Genomic DNA, 21556 nt, shown 5'->3' on the forward strand with positions numbered 1-21556 from the left:
TTTCAGCTGAACTTCTAACATTTAGAGCACACCTGGTTTTGAGGATGGGGGGGAGATGCACTGAAGGAATTCACAAGTGTGTGTTCAATATTTAATCTCAAAGTTCACTACTGGAATAACGTGATTTTTTAGGTTAGATATATCTGATAATGATCATTGTTGTCAAAGAGGGGTCTGGATGTATCAGATGGATATAAGATAAATTAATTGAGGCTCTGGAATTAAAAATCTTGGTGGCCAGGGCTTGGGAAGCCACAGGCTGTGCTGTGCTTAGGGGTCAGCAGTGGGGAAGATGTAGGACATCTGTCCACTGTAGCTGCATCAGCATCTCTCTGGAACTCCAGGGATAATGGGCTTTTTAGAATCATTAATGGGCATTTTAGAATCATTAAGGTTGGAAAAGACCTCCAGGATCATTGAGTCCAACCATTAACTCAGCACTGACAGACCTACCCCAAGGAAAAGAACCAAAGTTTTGACAAAGATTCTTTCAGTGAATGAAAGGGAGATGGGCCAATGACCATGGCCACCAGCCAGAGCATCTGTGAGTCCCTGTGAGACAGAAATACCTCTGAAGAAACATCCACCAGCATCTTTTGCTGCCCCACACCATCTCCACCATAGCCAAGGAGACAGAGAGGAGGAAATGCAATGCTGACTCTCAGGGGTGGTTGTCCCAACTTACTGCAAGCTTCACAAAGCACTTAAATTTACACTTCTTGGTCTGTTGGGTTTTCTGCACTGTGCACCCTGATAGGTTTGAGGAAAATGAGTGAGAAAGTGTGTGTCTGAACAGTTGAGTTTGTTGTAATGAGTGCTGAACATTCACTTTTATTGTTGCTTTTTCTCCCTCTATTTAAGTGGCTTTGAATGCAAACAAATTGCTTTTCAGACAATTCACAATGGGCTCAAATTCTCTTATTGCTGTTTACAAATGTGTTTATGAAAGCTTAGGCAATTCTAGCAAATATGGCAATATTTTATAGTCGTGAGATGCATCTTCTGAGTATTGGTGGCTGCAACAATCCAACTTTGAAAATGCATCCCTCACTCCACCCTCTTCAGAGAAGCTAAATCCCAAACTCCTGTTTTTATTACATTGTAACTTTATGTGGTAAAATAATCTCAGCTTCTATTGCCCTGTAAAAGGGAAGTCAATATTTTATCTCTTGTTTTATAGCCATTGTAATACCCAGCTAATACATAACAATGGTACATTATGATAACTTCATTATAGGCTGATCATGCTGGTGAATAATGTATTGGTCCGAGTTTTAAACATGGCAGGAAAATTACCTATTTTTATTGTTCTTTGGTGTTTCTCAAATGCAGCTGGAACAATAACAATCCAGCCTGCTTTTTGCATCTGCTGGGACTGCCAATCCTCCTGACCAGAAAAGCTGTAGTTTGGGGCTGTTACTCATTGTGTGTGTCACCAGACGTGCAGCGCGGTGCAAATCACCCAGCCAATATTTACTGGTGCCAAAGCTAAAACATTCACATGGAAATGCACCTGCAGTGTTAATCACTCCATCTTTGCTGCCATTCCCCATGGCACAGGAGCAGGCTGAGGGCCAGATCTTGCTCTGTTATACCAGCACAATTCTGGAAGGGCTGCAGTGACTCCAATTAGGTTACACTCAGGTAAAGGCAAAGCAAATGAGAGCAGATTCCTGCCTCACACTGCAGCAGCAGAACGAGTCACAGAGGGTAACAGTGCTGGCTCCTGCTTTATTGTTACCTTGATAACACCTCGAGCTACAGAAGTCCTGCTGCTGTCGAGCTGCACAGAGCAGGCGACTGTCTTTCAAAGCAGGCAGCTCCCACACTGAAGTTGTGTCTGTGGAGAGGTTATCATCCTATTCTCACTGCTGTGGGACATGGAGAGAAAAATAGATATTGTTGGAACTGCTTTGATGGCTAAAAGTAAAAGCCCAATGGGATGCTTGTGAGGTCAGGTCTGTGAGAGCTAGGCTGGGTAGGAGAGATGAGGTTTGGCCCCATGTGTAGATAGAGACTCCCTTTTCTCAGCAGAAATGCTGGGCACCAATTTTTACTGGGAAGTTAATCAGTCAGATAAATGTTTGACTCCTGCCCTCAAAATTTTTAAGTGGTATTTTTAATTATAGTTGGTTTTGTTGCTGCTGGTACCAGCATCCATCTCATTGAAAGTTCATTCCATTGTAGTCAGGTGAATGTGAGGGTACAGGTGAGGGAATGGTGCCTGGTCAGGATGTGAATCAGGATTAATGTCATTATGGCTGTGGAGAGCCAAGATTACCCTACTGAAACATTCCCATCAGAATGGCATTGTGCTTCTAAGAATTTCAACAGCTTTATAAAAATAAACAAAACTCATTTCTGTTTAAAACTGCAGAGCATAGAGTGCAGCACCAGCTCTGTGCCATGCAAAGCACTCATCACTGTTGCTGTCATGGAGCAAGCAGCACTCCAGTGACACCAGTCCCCTGGCTCCACAGAGCCTCCCAGGATTTATATTAGTCCAAACCTCACTCGAGTGCTTCAACAACAAAGCAAATTTTGCAGTGTAAAAGGCAAGTAGAACCTTTGTGATCAGGACCCATTAATGTTGCCTTTGGTTTATGTGATCTGTCAAATGACAGATGTGCTGATGGGTGACCATACCCAATCAGGAGGGAGTGGCAGCTGCTCCAGCCAGCTCAGGTCTCTGTGGGTGCTGCTGCTGATTTTAGAGACCTCTTCCATCTGGGCTATGAAAAGCTCCCATCCTGAATTAATGCATTCATAGATGGGGCTTGCAGGGCATTCTGACATTTGTGTGTACCACAGGGCAGCCTCCAGGTGAGTGTGTCCCTGCCTGTGGCTCCAGCACACCACTGGTGACATTGGTGACAACCTCTCTCACTGAGCAGGTGGGAGTGCCAGGGCACACAGCTGATGCCATTTCTGTCCTTGCTGCTCTCCTAGATGAAGGACTCTGGGATATGTTTGTGAAGGACATCCCTCGCAGCGCCACCTCCTACACGGTGGGCCTGGACAAACTCAGACAAGGAGTCACCTATGAATTCCGGGTGGTGGCTGTCAACGAGTTTGGCTATGGAGAGCCAAGTGTTCCTTCTGTGGCTGTATCAGGTAATCATGGATTTTTTTTTAAAAGTCTTTTTCAATGGAATTTCCTGAGGCTGAGGGAGAAGTGGGGGAAAAGAAACAAGTCAGACTCTCTAGTTGCAGCAAATAGTCAAAGGCAGCTTTTTTCACTTGTTTGAGGATAAAACGGGAGTAATACAGTGGTGAATTAGGGTTTGAAATTACAGTGTGTTTGATTCTCAAGAGGAAAAATGTGCATGTGCCATTTTTAAACTTGATAAAGAACCTACTCAGAATGTTTATGTCAGATCTCTTGTCATAAGACTAATTTGTAGAGTCTGCAATTTGTTTGCTTTTTCTCCATTCTCAGTCTGTTTTTTGTTTGCTCTGCTTTCTATTTTTTTTTTTTTTTTTTTTTTAACTCTGGACTCTGATAAACATGTTCTGTGTTACTTTGTCTTTAGCTCTCACAAATACAGAAGTGTAGCTTCACATTATTCCTGACAATCCTTTGTGCTGGCAGTCCTGCTCCAGTGTGGTGCCTCCAGTCCCCCTCCACCAGAACAGCTCATTTGTGATGCTCTGGGGCTCTTCCCACTCTCCCTGCTCTCTGTGCTTACTCCCAGTAACAGGGCTATGACCTAAACATGCTTCCCAAATCTTTGTGAGCAGCCCAGCCCTCTGGTTTTCTGAAGGGGCTTGAATACCTTGAAAATCAAATTCCTCTCAGCTTTCCTGGGCTGGGCAGCTGCAGTGCCTTGGCCTGTGGTGAGGTGAGAGACCTTGCCCTTGGGAAGGCTTTGCTGGGTCTCCTCTTCCCCTGCTCTACTCCAGGTTGCTTTTGAGCCATTGGTTTCATCCTTGCTGTGTCAGCAAAGACAAGGGGAATAAAAGAACCTGATAAAGCAGCTTTGTGATTCAAAATTCTGGAGAGTCCTGAGAACCTGGCAGTGCTCCAGTATCTGGAGTGGCTTTTATCTCTTTGCTGCTCCAGTGAAAGGCATGAACACCATTCAACAACTCCCCAGCAGGCAGGAGAAGCAAGTGCTGCTCTCGCCATTGCGGCTGCTGCGCTTGTCCTGACACAATTAACCACTTACCCCGGGAGAGCTTCCATGGATTTCACTGAGAGTGCTACCCCTGCTTTTCTGCTTCAGCACAAGGGCATGGACAACCCACTTCAAACACCCAGAGTCAGTGTTTTTCCTGTCTGGGGTTTCAGAGAGGCTGTAACACAGTGCAAAGGACCAGCAATCATGTCAGTCTTTCCTTTGCTCGAAGACATTATTCCTCTGAAGCAGGGCATGCATCTCCTTGTGATGCTTTCTATAAATAAACTGCTTGTTTGTAAGTTCTCCACTTGAACAGAACTATTTAATTCGCTTCCTTTTGATGCTTCAGTGTTCCTCTCAAATTGCTGCATGAAAGTAAGAGGCTTCCATTGAGATTCACAGTCATAAAAGTATAAAGCATTTTAGGCTGGCCACTTCAGCTGGCACAGGGAGGTATAAATTGCCCTGAATCTGCTCATCCCAGCATGGCTTGTGCAGTTTGTCTCTAGGATTTTATTGGCCTGGACTGTCCTCCTAGCAAAGAAGGAGCGTGGCTGTTTTTCCCTGCTGCAGAATACCCAGTGATCTGGAACAAATTTGAGCTCGTATTGTTGGGCATAAAACAGACTTTTAGTCACATCCAGGGTTGGGACAGTCAGGGAAAGAGGGCTTGGTGATAGTGAGGGGTTGAGTTGTTCTGCTGGCATCACCCATTCCTGCCAGGTGGTGTTCCACCTTAAGGACTACAGGGAAATTATGTCAACTCTGGCTCATGCTCAGAAGCTGCACTTTTTCCCAAAGCTGAGGGAGCTCAAGGGAGGACAAAGAGAATATCACTGCAAGAAAACAACAATACTTATTACTTTAAACCAAGACTGGCGAGGTAACTCCAGAAAGGGGAAGTCAGTGTCATTTTGTGTTTCCACTTGAGGTCAAATGGGGTGAAATGACCTGAGACTGCACAAAATCCAGGCAATTGAATTGATATCCCTGTGCTGCACATCAGGCTTGGCTCAGTGGATGGAGAAGTGATATAGAGTAGCAGTGAATGTTGGAAGTTGGAGTTAATGGAGGTACTGAAAGATGCTGAACCAAGTGTGCTTTGTTCCCTGGCACTAGCTGTATTTTTCAAAGAGCCACTGAACAGCACTTTGGCAAGGTAAGCCTCCCAAAAAGTAGAATAATCATGGGTCATGGCACGTGTATTATTGGTTTCCTTGACCCTGGAGTGCTAAGCCTGCCATGGTCAATAAATGTAGGTGTGCAGAGCTGTGGGAAGAAACCTGCCTCTCTTCTCCTGGTGATAACTTAGGGGGCCTCTGGAGCTGCTCCAGGGGTATGAAAGGTGCTTGTAGAGATGGAACTGGTTGTAGAGAAGCTGTGGCTGCCCCATCCCTGGAAATGTCCAAGGCCAGCTTGGACAGGGCTGGGAGCAACCTGGCATAGTGGAAGGTGTCCCTGCCCATGACAGGGGGTGGGTGGCACTGGATGAGCTTTAAGGTCCCTTCCAACACAATCCATCCTGGGATTCTGGCTTGAGGCTGTGATATGCTCCTGTTCTCTGCCATCCTAGAAGGGTCAGCAAGCCCCTTGAGAGTCTGAATAATCCCCCCCCCCTCTCCTGAGCACCATTGCAGAGTCACCATTCCCTGTGGGGAACAAGAGAAAATTTTAAAGGGGCATAAAGAGGAGCTGTTATTTGTTTTTTGCTCTTTCAGCACAAACAGAAGCCCCTTTCTATGAGGAGTGGTGGTTTCTGCTGGTGATGGCTCTTTCAAGCCTCATCCTCATCCTGCTGGTGGTGTTTGCATTGGTCCTGCACGGCCAGAGCAAGAAGTACAAGAACTGCAACGGAGGTAAGGCATCATCTCTGTGCTGTGCATAAGTCTCAAAAGCTGTGGGAATCAGAGATGCCTTGCCTTTGAACCTCTGATTTCCTCAGCAGGGACTGTGTTTAGAGCTATTTTGCTTGGCAGAAGACTTGGAACTTTTTGCTGTCTGGTTTGGTAGAAATGGCTTTTGCCCCTAGCTACACTGGATCAAGGTTTGGACACTGACCAGCCACGGGCTCAGACAGGACAGACTCTGGAAGTCACAGGGACTGCAGTAAAAGCCAAGGAGTCTGGGTCAAACACTTGGCAGATAAGGAAGAAGTAAGAAATTAGCTGAGCCTTTGTTTAACTTTGGCATAAATCCCTGAAAGACGGGGAGAAGGAGAAAGATTCTGCTTTTCCATGGCTGTACCAATGAGGATATTCTAAATCTCTCTGTGTGAGGACTACATCACAATTCCTTTGTATTGAGTGCCCTGCATCTCCCATTCCTTCCCTAAGTCAAGCTGCAGTTGCCTGGCTGGGATCCAAGCAGCCAGGAGGTGTCTTGGTTATCTGGACCTGTTAGATTTTAACATATAGTGAGCATCAAGCTTTGAATTTTCCTTTAGTGATGATTTTTACCAATCTCCTTTCTTGAAAGGAAACAGGAGTTACCTGCTCTGTAACTTGGAATGTCAAATAGTCCCCTTTAAAAAGCCTCATTCTTGAGCTCTGAATATTGTTTTTACCTTTTCTTCTCCCTACATGATAAAGCCCTGGGAGGGTTGTTCACATGTATATTTCTCTGATAGCCTCCTCCACCTGCAGCAGGAAATTTCTCTGATACCAGGAGGTGCCAGAAAAGGTACATTAATGAAAAGGATCAGGTGGATGGGTCTCTGCACTACCTGTTCTTAGGGATTAATGTAATGAAGTCTTCCAGGCACTATTTAGTAATTCAGTCCCAAAGTGAAGATCTTCTCTTCCTTTGTAATTCACTTCTAACAAGTGTTAGAAATCAGATTCCAGTCCCATGAGATATAAGATGTATGAATACCGTGGCATTTTACCAAGTTAATACTATTATATATTTGTATGCACAGCTCATAGGAAATCTCTCATCTTCTTAGTTTTACTGTGTTTGGGGGACAGACATGAAAAGGCAGGTCTGACCTGTGCTGTCAGATATCCGTGTTCACAGAGCTTTAATGCAGCACTGAAATTGAAGCTGAGGATAAAGCACCTGCCTGCTGCAAAGTGGCAGCCAGCCCTTCTCCCTGGGACACAGGCTCAGCTCACACCTTTGGGATGACAAAGGATGAGCACAGGAGAGAACAAGCTCCTGCTAGATTTGATCACAAGAAATAGTATACTGGGCTGTATTCTCCTTCTTCCCATCCCGTGCTTGTTCCTGCCTTACATTGTCTGGTGATTTCTCCATACCTGATCCCCATTTCAGCTGTGGCATGGTTTTCCCATTTGCTATCCACTTGCCCTTCCTCTTGTTTTTTTTCCTGCCTTTTTTCTCTCTTCTTTTCCTCTTTCTCTTGCTTTACTTTCTCTTGCTTTACTCCAATCAGAGTGGAATGGGATTCACGGCACCTGATTTAGGACATCTTCAGTAGCCACCTAAATTAGTTATCAGGTTTCTATTTATAGTCAAAAATCAAGAATAAGCACTTTTGAAGCACAGTTTATCTGTGCTATTTTAGATACTTGTCTCTGAATGAAATCCCTCCATCCATCCATGACTCCCTTCTCCTCTTTTGGCTTCCTCTGCCCCTTCACTTTCCTGATACACTCCTTGCTTTCACTCTCTTCTCACTTGCGAGGAGAAAAAGTAAAGAGAATTTCAAATAATTAATGATGTCATAAACCAGAAAGAAGGATAAACAGAAAGAAGGACAAGGACTCCTGCAGTTCTCTTTGGGGGAAAAGTGTTTTTGTTTCTGCTGAACCTTTCGTTTCCTGGCTCCAGGTAAAACCATCTCCAACGTGGAAGAGTCAGTCACCCTGGACAATGGAGGCTTCACTGCTCTGGAGCTCAACAGCAGACACCTGAACATCAAGAGCACCTTCTCAAAGAAGAATGGAACCAGGTAAAAATCTGGGAATGCTGTGCTTTTGGAATGTCTTTTTTTCTAGCTTCAAGCACTGGTAAGGAAGCAAAAGGGAGAGACTGAAGAATCGAGAGAGGATTTAAACACCCAAGTCTCTGCCTCAAGCTGTGATTCTGGCTTCTAAGCATGATTTCATTAATATCAGGGGAATAACAACATCCCAGTCACTCATCCTTTGCATTTCCTAGGTCACCTCCTCGGCCAAGCCCAGGGGGGCTGCACTACTCTGATGAGGATATCTGCAACAAGTACAACGGGGCTGTGCTGACCGAGGGCTTGGGCCTCAATGAGAAGCCCCTGGAAGTGTCAGAGTCAGAGGTAAGGATTTCCCTCTGCCTCACATTGCACAGACACCACAGATAATCATTTCCATGCTGAATCCTGGCAAGTCTTTGAAGTCCCAGTCCCATATCTGCAACATGCTGTGCGGTCACTGTCTGTCTCAGGGATTTTAAAAGGTTCAATTCACCAGGCTGTTTGCATCACATCTTAAAATAAAAATATCAAAGGGAAGATTGACAAGCAGGACCCAGCCAGGGCAGATTCCAGACTTGGCCTTGGCAGATATTCAGTTTGCCAGTCAGGTAGAAAGATAAGTGCAATCAGTCAGACAGTGAGTGCTGACCTCTCTGGAAGGATCTACACACCCCCTTCTGTCTGTGGGCTGCAAACTTGGAGCACTTTTGGGAAAACACACATGTGCTGCAAAATAACCAGCTACTGTCTTCTGGGTGAGGTTAAAGGTGAGATGTGCTTTGGGCTGTTGCACTGACTGCAGTGTGAAATGTGGCTTGCAGTTTCACAGCTTCAGCACACCCCACCAGTCAGAAGAGTGGCCTGAGTGGTGACAGACACTGCCTTGGTTACAGAGGGAGTAGGTGGGGAGTGAGTAACTTGGCAGGGAGCCACATGATCATGGCTGTGAGGGCCCAGCATTCAGCTCTCTGAACACCCCAGCCTTGCCTGTAGACTGCTCTCCACAGAAGGTGGGTGTTTGCCAGCATTATCCACCTGGCAGGGCTCCATCTTGTGTTCCACACTCCCTGTGAGAAGGAAGACAGTGCTTGCTGTCTGTGAAAGTCCAGCAGTGGCCATGGGTGAATAGACAGACTTCAAAGGAGATCCAGAAAGGTAAATCTGTCTCTAAAATCAGATGCTGTCAGCTGAGATCCTGATGAATCCGAACTGACAGCGCAAGAAGCGAGCAGTGGGCCAAACCATGCCAAACCTGACCCTTCCAGCAAGAAAATATCACGGGCAGCAAGTCGTGAAAGAAGATGACAGTTTTCATCTGTAGCTTTTCTGCACCTGCAGCTACAGCTGCTTTTCCTGGCTACCTAGCTCTCACCTCCTGCTAATTACCACCGACAGCCTGCTGCTTTGTGCTGCCCTGTGGCCGACCCGTCGTGCAGGCAGCTTTCCTTGGTGCAGCTCAAGCTGCTGTCTCTGCAATGCTCCAGCATTACCCTCCAGATTAAACCCACAGTGCTTTGGTCATGTCACTGTAACAACCCAGCATTAAACCTGTCATTAAAACAGTTTGCTGAGCATGATCGTGAATTTAGCACTGGCACCTTTTGACATTAATTTCAATGTCCCGTGTGGTATTTCCTGGTGATGTGCAGAAGTCTCCTTGCAGGGTGTCATTATGCCTTCCATATGCACTGTTTGTACAGCAGAGAATGAAGTGATTTTTGGGTGTTTTTTTCTCAGGCTATTGATATTTTTTATTTACTGTTTTATTGCTGTTGAGCCTGAAGGTCTCAGTTGAGATTCTGGTGTTTTTGTGAATGTGGGTGTGCACGTGAGTATGTGCATAAAATATGCCCCTGTTTTTCCTTGAGGCTTGGAGATGCACTCTGCCTGTATAATGTCTTTGATGCTTGTTTGGGGTTTTTTGTAGTGGGGAGTGCTTTTAGTCATGAAATGTTAATATGCTCCCAGTAGAGGTAGCAGTAGGAGATGCTGCCTTTTGATCAGCCTGAAAATGCTGTTTATGTTGGCAGGTGCAGACAGGAGGTGAGGGTGGGTTGGGGCAGAGGTGGGCATAGATGACTGACCACTCTCTTTTCAAGTATTCCTGTACCTATTAGCTCTTCCTGTTTGTCTTTTATTTTCTTTTCGTTTCTGTTCTCAGAGGAGATCGTAATAGACAAGCTCTGTTTTCTGAGAGTTTCAGATTTTCCATCTGTCTTAGCAGGGAGAAACATTTGCCATTAGATGAAGAGTCAAAGACATCTTTTCATGTGAGATTTCCACCCAGGTTTGGTCCTCTGCAGCAGAGGGTCCTGATGCTGTTTTCCTCTAATACATCTGTGTGTGGGTCTCAAATTTCACTTAATGTGATGCACATCAGGGCAGGCAGGGACAAAATCTGTGCCTTTGCCTTCAATCCACTTGTCACTGTGTTACTGCTGAGTATTATGCCTGTTGCCTGAGGTGTCAAGATTTTATATGGAAAAGAAGGAAGCTCACTGGCTTCAAGTCTCCTGGGGTTTGCTGAACATGAAGAACTCTTGGGCTGACTGACTGCACTTAAAACACAGCTGCCTGGGAGCATTCTTCCAAGCTCCCTCCTGGAGGGAAGAGACACACAGAAACAAAGAGGAAATCAAGTAGGACTCTTAATATTCATAAATCAAGTGGTGAACTTACTCCATGTCATGAAAGCCAAGCACCAGTCCTGTTAATGAGGTTAAAGAAGTTTAATTGGCAGGTACAGAGCAGGAGACTGCTATGAGTGTAATTCTAAATGATTAATAATAATAGGCTTTTAGTTAATGAGTCAAGTGGACAAGGCTCTGGACAGATAATCTGAAAAAATTTGGTGTTCACCATGTATAGAAATCTGATGATGTACCTGCAGTGTCATCCAGCCAAGGAAGAGCAGGAGGAGAGGGGAGGCTGGTGCACATTTGTGTGTTCTCACGTGTCCTTGTGGTCTCCCAAAAACTGTTTCCAGGAGAAAATACTCTCACAGGTTGCACACATTATCAGTCAGTGCTGGATGCTCTGGCCTTCCCACTGCTGTCTGCAATATGACTGGCTTTGGCTTTCTCAGCTCTGTGGGAAGATATTCATTTCCACTTAACACTTCAGAGGAAACAGGGTTTAACTTGTTTCCAGTAAAGCTCTCCAGTGATTTTGACAAGTTGGGCACTGTGTGGAAACCAGCTGCAGGTGACACATAAAATAAGAGTGGGTTCCCCTGTCCAGAGAAATATTTTGCATACTGGGTTACCTTGTCTCTTTTACAGCATATTTATTTCAGGCCAACAAAAAAAAAAAAATCCTGCTGTTATCTACATTTTTAGAAGTAATCTTATAAGGCTGTTTCTTTTGTAGTCACTTAAAAGGATAACTGGAACTATTATCAAATTTATTATCACATTTCCCACTGACTAAGCCAGCCAACTCTGGTGGCTGACTTGCCTCTGAGCAGCATTCATGCATTTTATACTATGAAAAATATACCTAAATAGCCTCTCATTTTCTGTATTTGTTGTTTCATAGGCATCCATGCACCTTTGGTTGACAGTGTGTAATGTCACCACACACCCAATCACGCTCCAGCCTGTGGAGGTTTCCAAGGTAACACTGCCACAGTCGCAGGGAAAGGAGAAAACTGAAAACAAAGCAAAAAGCCCTGCAGCATTTCTATTTACTCAATAGTTTAAAAACCACTAAAGAGTAATCCTTTAGTATAAGCTGTCTGTATTGTCATGCTGAACAGGTTTATCTTACTTCTCCTTGATTTTCATCGGGCTGTGGAATGCCAGTTTAGAGCATTACTTGCTGATAAGGGTGGTTACTGGAGTCTTGCTGGGAGCAGACCTTAGGAGATACTTCAGAAACAGGGACACAACAGTCACTTCCTGCCTGTTCTGAAAGAAATGCAAAAAACCTGTTGTATCAACACTAACAAGCAGGTTATCCTTTTCAGCATCAGTCTGAATGATGGTGAAAGGCTGAAGTTACTGCAGCTCTATTTGCTTCATGACAGTCTTTCCTTCTGAAAGACCCTGGCCTTACTTACACCAAATTATTGTTCCCTTTCAGTTGGCATAATGAACTAATTAGTGGACAAATTATCAGCAGGTGGTATTATTTTAAATTCCCTCTTTCAGTTCATAGCAAATCTGAGCACACCGTATTTCAAACAGTAGCAGCTCATCTTAAAGTGTTCCCAGGATTTCTCCTCTTTATTATGTTGACTTCTGGCAATGTTGAAAGAACTTGGCTTAAGAACAGAAATTATATTAGCTTTGTGAGTGAGTGGTTTTTTTGCTTGTGATGGACAGAGCTCAAGTGGCTGCATTAGTACTATTACAGCTATAAAGTCATCACGTGCTTCTTAGCATTTCTCCTTAGGTCTTCCAGCTTTTAGTTGGCTTTATCCAACCCCACAGATCCTCTGCTTCTCTGGGGACACCAGGAAGATTCATAAAGAGCCACTAGAAGTTTGTGGAAGTTCTTTTGTTCCTCATGCTTATGCTACCTCAGCTCAGCTGTGATGCCTCTGTTCAGCAGGGCTCTGTTTCCTTGTTGGGTGGCTGAGAGTGTCTGAGTCTGTAAAAGTGATGGTGGGCTGGGGAAGGAGTCAGAGGCCATGGGAAAGCAGTGCCTCATGCCTTTGGTAGAGAGAGCACATCCACAGGAGCTGGAGGAGCTCACACCTCTGGGTGCTGCTTCTGGTGAGCAATCCTGTCTCTGCTCAGGATGCAGAGACTTTTCTTCCATGTCATCCTCAGCTTCCCTGGCATTTACCTTAAAATTGCACTATGGACACAGAGCATCGTGTTTGGAGACTGATGCAGAGCGCAATAACTTGTTTTCTGCTGAGGACACAGGGAACCAGGGTTTGGGGATCTTTTGGTGAAATTGGCTGTGTCTGCAGCTGAGGACCAGCCTGAGCTTCTGCTGCCAGACCCTGCCATGCTGCCACATCTGCAGCCATCCATGGCACTCCTGCTGGAGCCCCTTGCAAAAACAGACAGGGCAGTGCTGGCAGGATGTTCCTGGAAGCAGTGCCAAGACTCTGGAGCTGCTCTCTGCACCCACTGGCTGTGAGGTAGTCCAGATCTGGGGATATTCCAGGAATGCTGCAAAAACCACCTGTTCAGGAAGGTCTTTGGAGGGAGTCGGGTGTTGGCTTCCCAAGCCTGGCAGCTGGTGCAAAGGAGTGTTTTTCTAGGAGACAGGCTTGCTGTGTTCCTTCTGGAATAATTATGAAATGCTTTGTTGTATTAGTAATTACTTGTCAAGGCACCTGAAGCTTTTCATTCTTAAAAATCAAACAGTACATAATTCCTGAAGAGCCAAAGCCTGGGTAATAGTGGAGGGGAAGTTTTTGCAAAGCTGTAAAGAGCTGCTTTGCTCACTTTTGGAAAGCACTGGGAAAATTTTCTCAGCTCTGTCCATCACCCTCTGTGCTGGAAAATGGGCACGGAATAGTATTGAAGCAGCTACCTAAGCAAAGAAGGGGGATGATGGATGCTGTGCCCTTTTCAAATGATGGTTCACAAGGCATTTGAGGATTGTTCTTCAGAGACCATTAAAAAGGAGCTTTAGAGGAGAAAAGACAAGTTTCGTGGCAGGCAGGATCAAGAAGGATGTGTGTTTGCTGGGTGGTGTCATAGATCAGAACCACACCAACCTTTTGAAACTAATTGCAGCAACAACAGTGATGAGCTGCACTTACCTGTCTCTCTTGTGTGTCTTAGGCAGCTCCTACTTTGATATTTAATTGCCTCTAGAATTGGCAATGCAGATTATTGAGTGGGGGGAGGGAAAGGAATAAAGCTTTTGCATGGTCTAGTTGGAGATTTTGAGGGAAGGCATGAGACCTGGAAATGCCTGAGTCAATGTTTGTGTGCTGGATGGGATGGGGCAGTTACTGGTGGGAACATCAGTGGGAACAGAAGGAAAAAGTGCTCTGAGATTCCAGGGCTGAGGCTTTGCCGTGGTCTCTGCGTTCAGCAGAGATGTACAAGCCCTCTGTGATTCCTCCAGCTGCATCCCAGCAGCAGCACTTCAGAGGAGGGGCAGATGCACAGAGCTTATCTGGTTACATCTCAATAGAGCTGCTGCTTGATATTGATGGGAGCTTTGAAGCTCTCCAGCCACCATGCATAAATGTTTCAGGGGTAGGATCCGCTCTGAGCGCAGAGCTGGGTCTGACTCATCCCAAGGAAGCAGCCCCTCCTGCCTGGCAGCTCCTCTTTCCCAGATTTTGCATTCTCTTTCTTCTTTCCCCGCTGGTTGTGTACCTTGTACCACCCATAATCAGCTGGAACATGCAAATTGTGCTATTTGCCTGTAAAAAAGTCTGATTTTACTTAACTTCCTTCCAGTTATAGAACTAATTTTCAATACTTAACTCCCAGAGTCCTGTGCGGGTGGCTTGGGCTGGCCACACCAAACATTGGCCTGGCTAACCCAGAGTGTTTGTGTGGAAGGCATCCTTGCTGTCCTTCCATCAGAAGAGAGATACTCAGTTGCAATTGCAATATTTCTGATTGTAATTGAATGCTGTTGGTTTCACGGTGACCTCTCTACACTTCTCTGCATCTTGTGCCCAAGCAGGAGCTCCTGGCTGCCCCTGCACCGTTCTGTAGGGAATTAGAAGGGACTTCTCTGTCACTTATCATCAGGGGACTCTCCCTCTAGCAGCAAAGTCTGGCTAAAGCAGAGCACAGTGCTTTTCCACAGCCCAGCCTGTACCACACTTGGACTGCCATCCCTCTTACCTTAAGATTACAGCTTTAGTCAGCTGGTGATGCTAAACTTGCCTCCCATTTCTTTGCGAGCACAACAGGCTAAAAAAAAATCATCAATGCTAATGACCAATTATTTAATTCTACTTTTCCCGATGTCCCAGGTCACTGACTCGGATTACGAGGATGAGTTGCCCAAGCACTCCTTTGTGAACCATTACATGAGCGACCCCACCTACTACAACTCGTGGAAGCGGCAGCAGAAAGGGGTGAAGCAGCACCCGGCGTCCTACAGATACGAGGAGTGCACGGGCAGCGAGGCAGAGCCCTATTTCCAGACTGTCATCACGACACAGAGCTCAGGAGGGGTGTACACCCCCACGGGACAGCCCGCGCCCGGCTCCCGGACTCCAGTGACAGGATTCTCGTCCTTTGTCTGAGCGGGGCTGGGGACACGGCGGGACAGCCGCAGTGACCGCGTGTGCGTGACCGGGGTGCTGAACTCTGGGGGACCTCTCGTATCAGGGTAGAAACGGATGGGAACACACCTGAGGCTGGGTTGGTGGTGTTTTGGTTGGTTTTTGGTTTGGTTTTTTTTTTTTTTTTCTTTCTGAAGACAATCAACTCTATAAAAACACGGAGCTGAACTAGCTGAACCTTTGTTTAAGAAAACAAAAAGAAAAAAAAGGAATTCTGAACAGTGATGATTTTAACCACTTGTGAATAGTAGGGGTTTTTTAACCGCTTTTTGTAACACTGCTTCAGGAAGCAGCTCCCATGCCCTTCTCCTTCCCTCTTTCTTTCTCTCCCCTCCTCCTGTCCCACTGCTCCCAAACAAGCAGGTGAATTCCCTAGATGCAATGAGTGATTCTGTGATGTGATTTGAAGAGATACATAAAACCTCCCAGGCTCCTTTTCCCTTACTCTTTTTTATTTTCTTTTTCTCTTCTTTTTAATTTTTCTCTGTCATCCAAGTTAAGTAGTAAAACATAGAAAATGGACACATTTTTAGGTGAAAAGCAGACACCTCTCTTCTCCTCGCTGCTCCACACATTAGGAGCACTGGCTGATCAATGTAGGCTCAGATGTGTCACTGTGTCTGCTCTAAGCTCACTACTGGTGTATTTATATTGAATTACTGACCTGCTTTTCTTTCTTCTTCAAATGGGACCTGCTGCATTCTTTAAATATTCCAACTCCAGGGCCTTTGGAAGAGGAGATGGCTCAAAAGAGCACTGTAGGCAGTGGTGGGTGAAACAAGTGGGAATAATTCAGATGTAAGGTCAGTTTATTTTTGGTGTGGCTCTAATGCTCCTTGTGGACTGCGTGTACTATTTGAGTCAGTCATTTTTAAAAGTCAGAGGACACAACCCAGCAAGCCAGAGGAATTTTTGAATTAAAATTGCAGTGACAACCTAGAGAGTTTACTAATTGATGAGGGTTTTGATCATCAGAGTTACCATGCCCTGCCAACAGAAGTTGAACATCCTTTCTCACCCAGACTCTGCAGTTCTGTTTATTGGTCTGTAAAAAAGTACACAGTGGCAGGGTTTGTTTGATTTTATTTTTTTAGTACAAAGACACACCACACAGACTGGGTGAGTTTTGGTGTCCACAGGTGCCTTTTATTGATTCTGCAGCTTCCTATCTGGGAGAAGCAAAAAAGTGTCTCCAAATAAAGCTAACCAGGTTTTTCAGGCATTGGGGTCATGAATTACCTTGTGCACGTTTACAGCCTGCTCTGTGCACTTGAACCTACAGCCTTTGGAAAGAAAAGAGGAGACTTTTAGTTTATTTTTCATCTTTTTGTACAGCTCACTTTTTGTTTTCTTCTTTTCTATCCTTTTCCTGAGTCTGACATGTTTAGTAGCAAGTTGTTTACTCACAAGGAAGTTGTCAGGCGTTGAAAGAGCCCAAGTAGCAACAGTCCTGGGTCACCAGACTTTTTATCATAAGAGTCTGAAAAGTGGATTTGGAAGTAGGAGAGTCCTTGCCACATCAGGATCGGGCATTTCCTTCCAGGTGGATAAGCCAGGAAAATTGGTGCTTGCTTGGTCCTGTCAAGGCTCATGTGGGCGTTGCTGCCACAGAAAATTGTCCCTGTCCTCTCAAGGGATGTGGGACATCTGTGGCAGGGGGAGGTGGTGTCTTCAGAGCAGGTTGTTGAAATCAGGCTCCCCAGAGGCCTGGTTGGGAGTATCCTGGTGGCGCCTCACCAGAACAGCTGAGGTCCAAGGGCCAGCTCAGCCTTGCTGTCACCTTTCAGTGCCCCTTGGACAGGGCAAATGATCTCAGAACTGCTTTTACTCTTGGGCACTGCCTCTGAGCACTGCTGCTCTTGGTGCATGCACACTCTGCATAGCTTTGGCACTGGATTGCTGTTCCTCTCCAAAGGTTCCAGGAAGAAATAGTTCAAAACCAAAAACTCCAGTGGGTGTGTTTAAGGGCTTTTGAGTTTGGGATAATGATCAGCGGCTCATTAGATGGCAAGGGACTCGCAAAGACACGGCTGAGCCAAAACCCTGTGAGTCATCTCCCTCTCTGCACCTGGGTAGGATGTGTGTGGGATGGAGATGGGGCTCCAAAGAGGATGACTTGGAGTGTGCTGTGAAGAGGAATGCAAAGCAAACAAAAAACCCACTGCCTTCTGTGCACTTTGACTGTTCTCTTAAGCCATATGGACTTTGCTTTAATTACTGAACTGCCAAAATTTGTTTTCAGTCTGTGTTTTTTGTTTCTTAGACAAAATTATCTACGTGACTTTCTGATTTGTTTTCCTTTTCCTTTGCCATTTTCTTCATCAGATTACATATTTTAGACATGTTGTTTTTATACATTTGACACAGCAATGCAATTGCTCTTGGAATTTTAACAGCCCTTATCCAACAGGTGTAAGAAGTAGTGCTGCAGGAGGAGCCCTCCAAGGAGCACTGAGGACTTTAGGGATGTAAATTAGTAGGAAGTAGATGGAACACCGAAGACTTTGCTCTAAAGGAAAGCACAGTGTAACTCCACATCTCCTGAAGATTGCCTTACACTTGCTGTAAGGTGCAGTTACTCCCTGGGGTTGATCTGATACCACGTTGAGAAAAAAAACCCAAGAAATCCATGGGGAATAAAGGAAATGGACTTCATGGCCACTGGTCTGCTGAAGAGACAACATGGGGAGCAGCACAATCTATACAAAGTGAGGAGAAGAAACTGTTCCTTTTTTCTCAGAACCAGCTGCAACTAAAAAGCCTGAGCTTGCTGAGGACCTGCTGAGTTGGCTGTGTGGCTCTTTTCTTCGGACTGCTGTTGAAATAACAGGTTAGGTGTGATTCCTTTAGGACCTGTTGATCCCAACAAAGGTGTTTCTGTTACGTTCTCATCCATACTGTTGTCCCTCTTGGTTATGTTGTGTTCAGGCTTTTCTGACACTTGGGTTTATTTTCGATAGGCAGTTGCACAGTGAGGAGGTGCAGTGCCCTGCCCAGCCCTCAGCTGAGCACAGGATGTGTTTTCTGCTGTGCAGGATCGTGTGTAGCTCCATGTGTGATGCCTCCACCTTCTTGCTAACATGCTCAACTTGTAAAATATGGTTAATAGGTAGGCTTTATTTACTTCACATATCAGGGAAATTGTTTTATCTGGAAGGAAATACTCCATCAGTTAGGAAGAAAGCTCTATTTCATTGCTGCAATCTTTGGAAATTGCAGCCTTGAAATACAACTTTTAAACATTAGTTGTCATGTTACAGTAACTTCACCATTGAATTCGCTTCCATTTCCATCTTCCTGTTTAGAATAGTCTTGAAAAATGAAGGCTTATGTTTAAAATGCCTTCTCAGGATATCTTATTTTTATTTATTTATTTCCCTTCCCCTGTTTCTCAGTTCTCTTGGTGACTGCTACTGAAAAATAAAAGCAGCAACATGAAATGACCAAGGGAGACATTTCAGGGAATGGTTTAATAGGAGCTTGTTTTTCATGCAATAGCCATAACAATATCCAGTCTCCTACAGGTAAAATTGGCCCAAGTTTTCACCCCATGCAGGGCTGAGGTGACAGCAGTCACCACTGTCAGCAATGCCCCCAGACCTCAAGTTGTCCCTGTCATAAATCAAGTGCAGAAGTGCACACATGAAAGGAGCTGTGCTATTCCAGTCCACTCTGAGTAGAGCATTTTATCCCCCCAAAATCCATGTCACACGTGGTGTGTCCCCACCACGGCCCACTCCCTTGGGTGCAGTATTTTCCATTCCTGCCTTTTAATGCTCTGATGTTTGGGCAGGGCCAGCGCTGTGCAGGTACAAATGGCAGTGGTGACAAGGGACAGGAGAGGGCACTCCTTTGCTTTCATCAGAGACAGTCTCTTATTCCCTGCCCTGGGAGTCACTCATGGACTGCGTTCATGGAGAGGGCAGGGAGAGGTGAGAGCAAAGGCTTTAATCAGCAGTTACTAAAGGAATCACACTTTGGCCAGTGATCCCACTTTTGGGAGCAGTTGGCGTGACTGGAGAGAAGAAAAATACACAGAAAAGAATTTATTATTCAAATTACTCTTTTCCCTCTTCATTTTGAGTGTTAAAACCAGTGATGTTTTACAGATGGGCCAAGATCTCATTTTTCTTCCTTAAACCAAGGTCTCTGCCAGAAGCTGTGTAGCAATTGTTTGGACTAAATATCTTCACACGGGGATGCATTTATTATCCTTGCCATTGCTTCCCTCAAGAAATCCATTGGGTCATCCAAAGATTATCTTATCTGCTTTCCAAAAAGGGAGGAGAGAGAGATCTTTATACATACAGAGTACTGGTGTCTTCTCCCACACATTACTTTCAGATATACAGGACAAGTTGTTGGAGAAAAATCCTTTTAGAAAAGGAATTTATCAGAAACTTTAAAAGACAGCAAACAACCACATAAGAAAGATAACCTCTGGCAGAGGCATTAGAAGTCTTGAAGTCCAGAAGCCCGTGATGTGTAAGAGTGACCAAGATGCCAAGACCTCCTGTTTTTGCTGATCTCCTGTACCAGTAGCAGCGAGAAGGACACATGCAATGAGGGGTGATGTTTGGAAAGGAAGAACCACAGAGCTGCTGGGACATGAGCAGGTTGTACTGCCGACAGCTCCACTCAGCCTAGAGTTCCTGCTGGTTCAGTCACATTTTTTAGGTTGCTTTTATAGGTTGTTGCCAGCACATGTGGAATCCACACGTTATCAAGGTGTTCCTAGAAGCTACGATGTTACCAGAGGTGAGGAAAGGTTTGTTGGTGTGGTGTTCAAACAAAGCCACACATGTGATGATGTGGTTCTACAAAACCCATTGAAACCTCGTTATGGGAACCATCCTTGAATCAGGAGCATGCTCACCCCAATACTGAGCACGATGGGCCTGAAATGGCTCCACCTGACAAGTCATAAAATCCCAGAGTGGTTTGAGTTGGAAGAGATCTTAAGGATCACCTTGTTTGAACCCCCCTGCCATGGGCAAGGACACCTTCCACTATGACCAGGTTGCTCCAAGCCCCATCCAACCTGGCCTTGGACACTTCCACTCCCTTCTGTTCTTTGTATTTCTGTACTCCTTTTGTCCTCCCCCTGCCTTCCCAGAAAAAGAAAGCTGCCTTGCACTTTGTGCAGGTGTAGAGTCTGCCATGCTGACAGCAGAGAGCCACAATGGATAAGCACACACGTGACACCTGGGACAGGTGAGATTTGTTTGAACAAGGAGTGAAGTACCATTAGCACTTGAGATTCAAGCTCTGACTCAGAATTTTATCTTCTCAAAGCTGCCACTTGCCCGCTTGAAATGGCCTTGGGGCCTCAAGACTTGACAGGAAATTCATTATTTCAATGCTGTTTGATCACTGTGCACTTTCTTGGGGCTTGAATCACTGGATATAGAGACAGGATTGGGGTTACAGAGCTTTATATCAAGGTGTTTTCCCATTTGTCTCCAATTCACTAGATTTGGGAATTTCTGCTACCACTGAATGGTGACATTCTGCAGGTGGGAAGTGTCACCAGGACTCCCTTGGATGTCATTACACCCCTGGGCCGTGATGGGGCCTGTCACAGTGCAGTGGGAGTTCTCAGGTAGCAGAAAGGTGCAAGAACCCCATATTCTGGTGAGTTTGGAGTTGGTCACTTTGCCTCTCTTGGGCTGGAGTCCATCCTCTGATTTGGTATCTGCTGTCAGCTATGGGGTAGGAACACCTCACACAGCTGTGTCTGAGCTACCCTTCGGTGTACTCCGGTTATCGGATCATTGCTTTTAATTCAGTGTCTCCTGAAATCTTGGAGATTTGCCCTGGATTTTTGTTCCACACCTCTTGTTAGCCTCACCTTCACCACTCCACTATTTTATATGAGAAAGTTACTTCTTCTTTTGCAAACTTGCTTCTGATTAAAAGAACCCTTTTGGAAACATCTGTGTCCTTGGTACATTTGTTCTGTAGAAGGGGAAAAAAGGATTTTTCCAGACTTTTCTGTTGCTCAAGAAGTTTCTGGGTGCCTTGCCAACATGCACATGAGTTAACAGCTCAGGACACTGAGAATGTAACATGGACTGAAATTCCTCACTGTTTGCTCTGGACTGTAAAATCTTACAACCCCTGCTGCTTCTCAGCAAAGCTGACACTCTCAAATAGTTTCCACACAAAATTTGATCAGTCTTAAATATTTTATTATTTTGCAGCAGTAAACTTCCTCAGATCCTTAGTACAGGAGAGTCAAAACCCACTCAGAAGCAGAACATCATGGGGCCAACATTTTTTATGCCTTTGTCCTCTCCCTAGCAG

At 45.2% G+C, this 21556-nt stretch overlaps 1 protein-coding gene across 5 annotated transcripts in view; it reads left to right on the forward strand.

Annotated features, from left to right (window-relative positions):
* The window catches only part of SDK1 (sidekick cell adhesion molecule 1), a 384276-nt gene extending 363093 nt beyond the window's left edge, over positions 1-21183 (forward strand). For all 5 annotated transcript variants that reach the window (XM_030229673.2, XM_030229671.2, XM_030229670.2 and 2 more), the window contains 5 exons: positions 2950-3114; positions 5840-5977; positions 7914-8034; positions 8244-8373; positions 14936-21183. In XM_030229673.2, the coding sequence (XP_030085533.2) occupies positions 2950-3114; positions 5840-5977; positions 7914-8034; positions 8244-8373; positions 14936-15211 (830 nt within the window). In that variant the 3' untranslated portion in view covers positions 15212-21183. The remainder of the gene's footprint in view (positions 1-2949; positions 3115-5839; positions 5978-7913; positions 8035-8243; positions 8374-14935) is intronic.
* The last annotated feature ends 373 nt before the right edge of the window (positions 21184-21556 follow it).

Source organism: Serinus canaria, chromosome 14, assembly GCF_022539315.1.
Source record: "Serinus canaria isolate serCan28SL12 chromosome 14, serCan2020, whole genome shotgun sequence".
Classification (NCBI taxonomy): domain Eukaryota; kingdom Metazoa; phylum Chordata; class Aves; order Passeriformes; family Fringillidae; genus Serinus; species Serinus canaria.